Source organism: Suncus etruscus, chromosome 1 (assembly GCF_024139225.1).
Source record: "Suncus etruscus isolate mSunEtr1 chromosome 1, mSunEtr1.pri.cur, whole genome shotgun sequence".
Classification (NCBI taxonomy): domain Eukaryota; kingdom Metazoa; phylum Chordata; class Mammalia; order Eulipotyphla; family Soricidae; genus Suncus; species Suncus etruscus.
In genome coordinates this window covers 152,767,247-152,774,765 of record NC_064848.1, presented here as the reverse complement: position 1 = coordinate 152,774,765, position 7,519 = coordinate 152,767,247, and the positions used below count along the sequence as shown (strand labels likewise).

Genomic DNA, 7,519 nt, shown 5'->3' with positions numbered 1-7,519 from the left:
GTTTTATATGTAATATATTTTACCAAATGTTTTACATAGATTGGTAGATGATATCTGAAGTCATATTGTACAAAGTGAAATTATATGTACAAAATAAAATCCAGACTGTTATTTCTTTTATTCTTTACTTTTTAAAGGAGGAAAATGTTTTTTTACTTTATTACTATATTTTTTATTTTTTCTTACAAACATGATAGTAGTTGGCTTTCAGTCATACAAAGAACACCTCCTTTCACCAGTGCAACATTCCCACCATCAATCCCCCAATCTCCCTCCAACCCATTCCCTGCCTGTTACTTGAAACAGGCATTCTATTTCTCTCACTCATTAACATTGCCATGGTAGTTGTTAGTGTAGTTATTTTTCTAACTGCACTCACCACTCTTTGTGGTGAGCTTCATATTTTGAGCCGGTCTTTCTGGCCCTCATTTCTGGGCATTATAACAATAAAGTCTTTTATTTTTCTTAAAATCATAGATCAGTGAGATTATTCTGTGTGTGTATCTCTCTCTCCCTCTGGCTTATTTCACTCAGCATAACAGTTTTCATGTACATCCATGCATAGGAATATTTCATTACTTCATATCTCCTGGTGGCTGCATAATATTCTATTGTGTATATGTACCACATTTTCTTTAGCCATTCATCTGTTGAAGGGCATCTTGGTTGTTTCCAGATTCTGGTTATTGTAAATAGTGCTGCAATGAATATAGGTGTGAGGAATGGATTCTTGTATTGTGTTTTTGTCTTCCTAGGGTCTATCTCTAGGAGTGGTATAGCTAGATCATAGGGGAGCTCAATTTCCAGTTTTTGGAGAATCTCGATATTTTTTTCTATTAAAGCTGAACTGGACGGCATTCCTACCAGTAATGAATGAGAGTTCCTTTCTCTCTACATACCTGGCAGCACTGATTGTTCTTGTTTTTTTGTGATGTGTGCCAGTTTCTGTAGCATAAGATGGTATCTCATTTTGATTTGCATCTCCCTGATGATTAGTGATGTGGAGCATTTTTTTTTTCATGTGCCTTTTGGCCATTTGTATTTCTTCTTTGAAAAATTGTGCGTTCATTTTTTGTCCCCATTTTTTGATGGAGTTAGATGTTATTTTCTTAAGTTCTTTCAGTACCTTGTATATCTTAGATATTAGTCCCTTGTGCGATGGAGTATTGGGTGAATAGTTTCTCCCATTCTGTGTGTGAGTTTTGTATCCTAGGCACTGTTTCCTTTAAAGCACTATTTCCAGAAGCTTCTTAGCTTAATATACCATAGTCCCATCTGTTTAACTCTGCTTTACTTGTTTGGAGAGTGAAGTTTCTTCCTTAAAGATGCTATTAGTCTCAATGTCATGGAATGTTTTACCTACATGTTGTTCTATATACCTTATGTTTTTAGGCCTTTAATTCAAGGTGTTTAATTCATTTGGATATGACCTATGTGCATGGTTTTAGATGAGGGTCTGAGTTTACTTTTTTGCAAGTGAATGACCAGTTCTGCCAACTCCACTTTTTGAAGAGGCTTTCCTTGCACCATTTGCATTTCATGCCCCTTTATTAAAGATTGACTGTATGCTGTGGCCTCCTTTTCTGGACAGTTCAGGGAGTTCTCTGGGTCCCTCAGGAAAGTGGGTGCAGGTTTCAGCGAAGGAAGGAGACATACTCAGTTGTTGTGGTGGATCATAATTGTGTGTCTGTTTATTGAATGCTACAGAGATATATTTACACATGAAGCTTACATGTGAGAGACTGCCCACACCTGCTTTCTTGCAAGGTTAAAAAATTGTGCTTTCTTGTTAGCAACAAGCTTATCAGTACATACTGTTTGATCTATAAGTTTCTTCACAACATACAATTCACAGGCTTTTAAAGTGGATTACAAATCTTCTGAATGATAAGTTCCAATTAAAAGACATAGGGGAGTTGAGCCAGAGGCTTCCCTGGTAGCTAAGGGAAAACTTTAACATCTCAAAGGTTTTTACTCCTAGGCTGGCCCTTGGGTGTCAATTCTGATATAAATTAAAAGATTAGCAAGTTTTCCAGGTGTTCCTACATAGGGCTTCTTTCATCTGAGCAGAATATCTTTAAAAAGACTAACTGTACTTTGAGAGTTACAAAGTTATTTTTATGTTTCTCTTGATACTGATTTTTCCAGGTAAAGTGATATTTAATCAGGGCCATATTTGTATCTACTAATTTTTGTCATCTGGAAGTAAATGTTCAACTATATACATACTTAACACAGCAGGGAGATTTTTTTTGTTTGTTTTGTTTTTGTTTGGGCCATACCCAGTGACGTTCAGGGGTTACTCCTGGCCATGTGCTCAGATATTGCTCCTGGCTTGGGGGACCAAATGGGACACCCGGAGATCAAACCGCGGTCCGTCCTAGGCTAGGGCTTGCATGGCGGATGCCTTACCGCTTGTGCCACTGCTCCCGCCCCATCAGCAGGGAGATTCTTTTTAGGCCAAATATATGTTTCCAACTATTACTAAGCTTAAGAAATACCACCCTCACTTTTCAAGAAACGGCATCTCTTTGAGATCTTTTCTCAGCCATCTGCACTAGGGGAGCCCAGAGGGCCTTCTGATTTTAACTTTCTTTAAAGTATGGTGGCAGCAATTATATGTCTGGGGAACATTCTCTGAATATTCAAGTCTATTCCACTGATCTGAGGGTCTGTCTTTATTCCAGTAACATGCTGTTTTAATGACCAGAGCTGTGTAATACAATTAAACATTGGGGAAACTGATGTCCACCATATTCCTTTTCCCAAGTGTTGCTCTAGCTCAGTATTTTTCAGTCTTTTTGTTTAAAGGCACACCTTTTTCATGAAACAAAAAATTATGAGGCACACCATCATTAAAAAATGTTAAAAAAAATTTAACTCTGTGCCTATATTGACTATATATAAAGTAATTCTCTTCAATGGGAATCAAATTAACACAAAGAAATTATTTTATAATTACTTTATTATGAAATAATCTAATGATTGGTCTATTTGTGAGCTGAAGCCACATGTTATTGATGAAATTGGAATTTTTTCCCATGGCACACCAGACAATATCTCACAGCACAGGCACAGTGGTTGAAAAACACTGCTTTAGCTATCCACAGGTGTTTATAGTTCCAAATGAATTTCAGGAGTGTTTGATCTACTTCTTTGAAGAATGTCATGGATATCCTTTGAAGGATTGCATTAAATCTGTACAATGCTTGGGGAGTATTGCCATTTTAATGATGTTAATCCTCCCAATCCATGAGCAGGTATGTGTCTCTATTCTTTGTGTCCTCTTTTCTTTTCTTTTCTTTTTTTTTTTTTTTTGTTTGTTTCTGGGCCACACCCGGCAGTGATCAGGGCTACTCCTGGCTAACTGCTCAGAAATAGCTCCTGGCAGTCTTGGGGGCCCATATGGGACACCGGGATTTGAACCAACCACTTTAGATCCTGGGTCGGCTGCTTGCAAGGCAAACACCTCTGTGCTATCCCTTCTGCCACATGTGTCCTCTCTTTCTTCTTTCTTTTTCTTTTTCCTTTTTCTTTTTCTTTCTTTCTTTCTTTCTTTCTTTCTTTCTTTCTTTCTTTCTTTCTTTCTTTCTTTTCTTTCTTTCTTTCTTTCTTTCTTTCTTTCTTTCTTTCTTCTTTCTTTCTTTCTTTCTTTCTTTCTTTCTTTCTTTCTTTCTTTCTTTCTTTCTTTCTTTTCTTTTCTTTCTTCTTCTTTCTTCTTCTTCTTCCTTCCTTCCTTCCTTCCTTCCTTCCTTTCCTTCCTTTCCTTCTTTCCTTCCTTTCCGTCCTTTCCTTCCTTTCCTTCCTTTCCTTCCTTTCCTTCCTTTCCTTCCTTTCTTCCTTCTTCCTTCCTTCCTTCCTTCCTTCCTTCCTTCCTTCCTTCCTTCCTTCCTTCCTTTCCTTCCTTTCCTTCCTTTCCTTCCTTTCCTTCCTTCCTTCCTTCCTTCCTTCCTTCCTTCCTTCCTTCCTTCCTTCCTTCCTTCCTTCCTTCCTTCCTTCCTTCCTTCCTTCCTTCCTTCCTTCCTTCCTTCCTTCCTTTCTTTCTTTCTCTCATTTTCCTTCCTATATTCTTTCTATCTCTCTATTTTCTTCATTCCTTTCTTTCATTAGAAAAAGTATTCAGGTTACTCCTAGTTCCTTGCTCAGGAATTGTTCCTGGCCATGCATAGGGGACCATATGGAATGCTGGAATTGAACCTGAGTCAGACACATGCAACGTAAGCATCCATTGTGCTATTGTTCAGGCCTGAGAAACCTGTCTTTTGTTGTGTTTAGTCTTGTTTTGAGCCACACCAGTGGTGCTCAGGGGTTATTCTTGGCTCTGTTTAAGAATGACTCTTGGCAAACTCAGGGGACCAAATGAGATACCCAGAATTGAAGCATAGTGGCTAAATGTAAGGCAATACCCTAACTACTGTATTATCATTCTGGCCCATGTTACAAATTTCTTTTTATTTATTTATTATTTATTTATTTATATATTTTTCCATGTTACAAATTTCTAATGAAAATATTTTCTTTAAAAATCTGTCTTTGTATATTTTTACTTTTTTAAAGAATGCATCTATTTATTTATTCTTTCACTTTTACTTACCTGTGTCCTCACAACAAAAGTGAACCTGTCATAGATATAGTTGCAACTTAGTACTTTAAATTCATTGAGTATATTTATAATTGATTGAGGTATTTAATAAACCCCAGTTAAAATTATGGAACCAGAGAGATAGTGCAGCAGGTAAGGCACTTATCTAGCATGTAAACTTTTACTTGCAATTTAGACTTCTGAAAACCAGTTCATCTTTACAAATTTAGTAAGTTATTTATTTGGTTTTTGGTGTTTTGGGACACACCTGGTAGTGCTCAGAGGTTATTCCTGGCTTTGTGCTTAGGAATTATTCCTGGTGGTGCTCGAGGACTACATGGAATGCCAGGGATTGAACCCAGGTTGGCAGCATGAAGGCAAAAGCCCTGTCCATTGTACTATCACTCTAGCCCTCTTAATAAGTTATTTAATAAAGGACAAAATCATTATCAATCAACATTGCTGTAGATCCTGGAAATGTCTCAAACATTTTTGGGATGCGATTTCTCTGAGAAAGACCTTGAATATTCAAATAATTTTGTCTGCTTTCTCTCTGAAGTTGAAACAGTTATTTTCTCTAGTTTTATTTTCACCTGTAGCTATGACATTATATACTTTCCCTTTCTATATTCTCAGTTACATGCATGGAAACTGTGATGCCATTTTCATAAGTTCTGTTTATCAGGGATTATTAAAAATTAATCGTGATAATCTATAAGAGCAGTGTGTATTATAATATGGAATATTTTTGTTATTTTTTTCCCTTCAGAGATACATGTATGCTAAAATGTATGTATGCTAAAATAATGAGCTTGTGGTGTTCTGAAAGAGATAATTTAATCTGCTTGCTGTATAGACAAAGAAGAATCTGGAAAATTCACTCTTTTAATATGGCTAGTAACATTCTTTTACATTTTTCTTTTTTTTGTTTGTTTTGTTTTTGGGCCACCCTTGGTGACACTCAGGGGTTACTACTGGCTATACGCTCAGAAATCACTCCTGCTTGGGGGACCATATGGGACTCCTGGGGATCAAACCATGCTCTGTCTTAAGCTAGCGTGGGCAAGGCAGACACCTTATCACTTGTGCTACTGCTCTGGCCCCATTGATCAAGCCGATTTCAAAGATTTTTCTTCAGTTTGATTACACAATAAAATTTAAAGTACACCATTCAAATTAACTAAATCATTATTCAATCCTTCTTTTTTAAATATGGTCAACTTTCTGCATGACTTTCTTGAAGGCAGCCTTCACCTGAGCATTCCTCACACTGTAGACAAGGGGGTTCAACAATGGATTGAACAGGTTATAAAACAGCGAAAGGATTTTCTTCTGCTCATCATGGTGTCCATCATCTGGGACACAGTAAAACATCATGGCTATGCCAAAGTAGCATCCAACCACGCAGAGATGGGAAGAGCAGGTATAGAAGGCCTTTTTGCGACCCTCCTTTGACTGTATCTTCAGGATTGCCCAGAGGATATGCATATAGGAAACCAGCATTAGAGAAAGAGGTCCAATTATGACGAACACACCACCAGTAAGCACATACATTCTATTCATCCATGTGTCACCACAGGCTAATTTCAGGACAGCTAGGATTTCACAGTAAAAATTGTTCACATGTAGAGACCCACAGAAATTAAATCTAAGAAAGAAAATTAGATTTCCTAGGACCATAGTAAAACCAAATGACCAGGAAATGATGGCTAGGACCTTGCACTTTCTCCAGTTCATGATGAGAGTGTACTGGAGGGGGTGGCAGATTGCCACATACCTATCATAAGACATCACCAACAAAATCATGCACTCTGTAGAAGCAAGAGCCAAATACAAGATCATCTCCATAGCACATGACACATAGGGGATAGTTTTTTTATGCATCACTAAGTTCTCCAGAAATTTGGGCAAGTTACTGGAAGCATAGGCCATGTCAATGATGGCCAGGTGAGATAGGAAGAAATACATGGGCAAGTGTAGATTAAGGTCTAACCAAATGAGTGCTAATATCATGCCATTTGCCAGCAGGTTGGACATGTATAGCAGCAAGAAGATAAAGAACAGGAGCACTTCTATTTCTGCACTGAGTTGGAATCCCACCAGGATGAATTCTGGGAACCATGACTGGTTACCTCCCATTCTTTAGCGATGGTTTGTTAAGAATCAAAATGTGTTAGAGCTGGAAGTCAATGAAAACTGTGGTTATTTCTATTAAATTGAGTTAATAAGAAATTGTATATGGGGAGGCGAGAAGTGTGATAAAGAAAAAGAAATCATTCTTATTCTTACTTGACTGTGCTTCCCTTCCTGTGTATGTTGTCTTTAAACCTTTTAATTATAAAGTAGTTTCACATCTCAATGAATACCAAATAATTAAAATGTATTTTCATTATTTAGTCAAATGCTTCTGAATATATAATTTTATATTTTTGGGGTCACACTCAGTAATGCCCATATTTACTCTTGACTTTGCTCAAGAACCAATTCTAGCAGTGCTTTAGAGATAAAATTTGGTGTTGTGGGGGATCTTACTGGAGTGGACTGCATACACCACAAATGCCTTTCTTCCCTGTACTCTCTAGTCCTGTTTTTCAAATCACATGAGAGTAAAGTACTGCCATTTTATTATTTTCTCCTAACTTCCCATTATTTTTTCTAGAACAAGAATGTCTAGTAACCTATATTATGAAAATCACATAAGTCAGGTATTACAATCATTTAAACAAAGTAGCATTAATAGTTATATACTGTATTGTAGTACAATTGTAGTTCAATTTTGCCATTGATATTCAAGATGCAATAACAGAAGGCTTATTATTAGTAACATTTGTATAATTATATAGAACATTGAATCTATTTTCCTTGAAACTGTTATTATAATAGTGGAAATTAGTTGCTCTGTATTATGTAATTTAATATGGATTTTCCATTGTTGAC

General features: G+C 36.8%; 1 protein-coding gene across 1 annotated transcript; it reads right to left on the bottom strand.

Moving 5' to 3' along the window:
• Positions 1-5,788: 5,788 nt before the first annotated feature.
• On the bottom strand, positions 5,789-6,721 carry LOC126011552 (olfactory receptor 2A12-like). The gene has a single exon (XM_049775366.1). It carries the CDS (start codon positions 6,719-6,721, stop codon positions 5,789-5,791), a length of 933 nt encoding a protein of 310 aa, XP_049631323.1.
• Between the last annotated feature and the right edge of the window lie 798 nt (positions 6,722-7,519).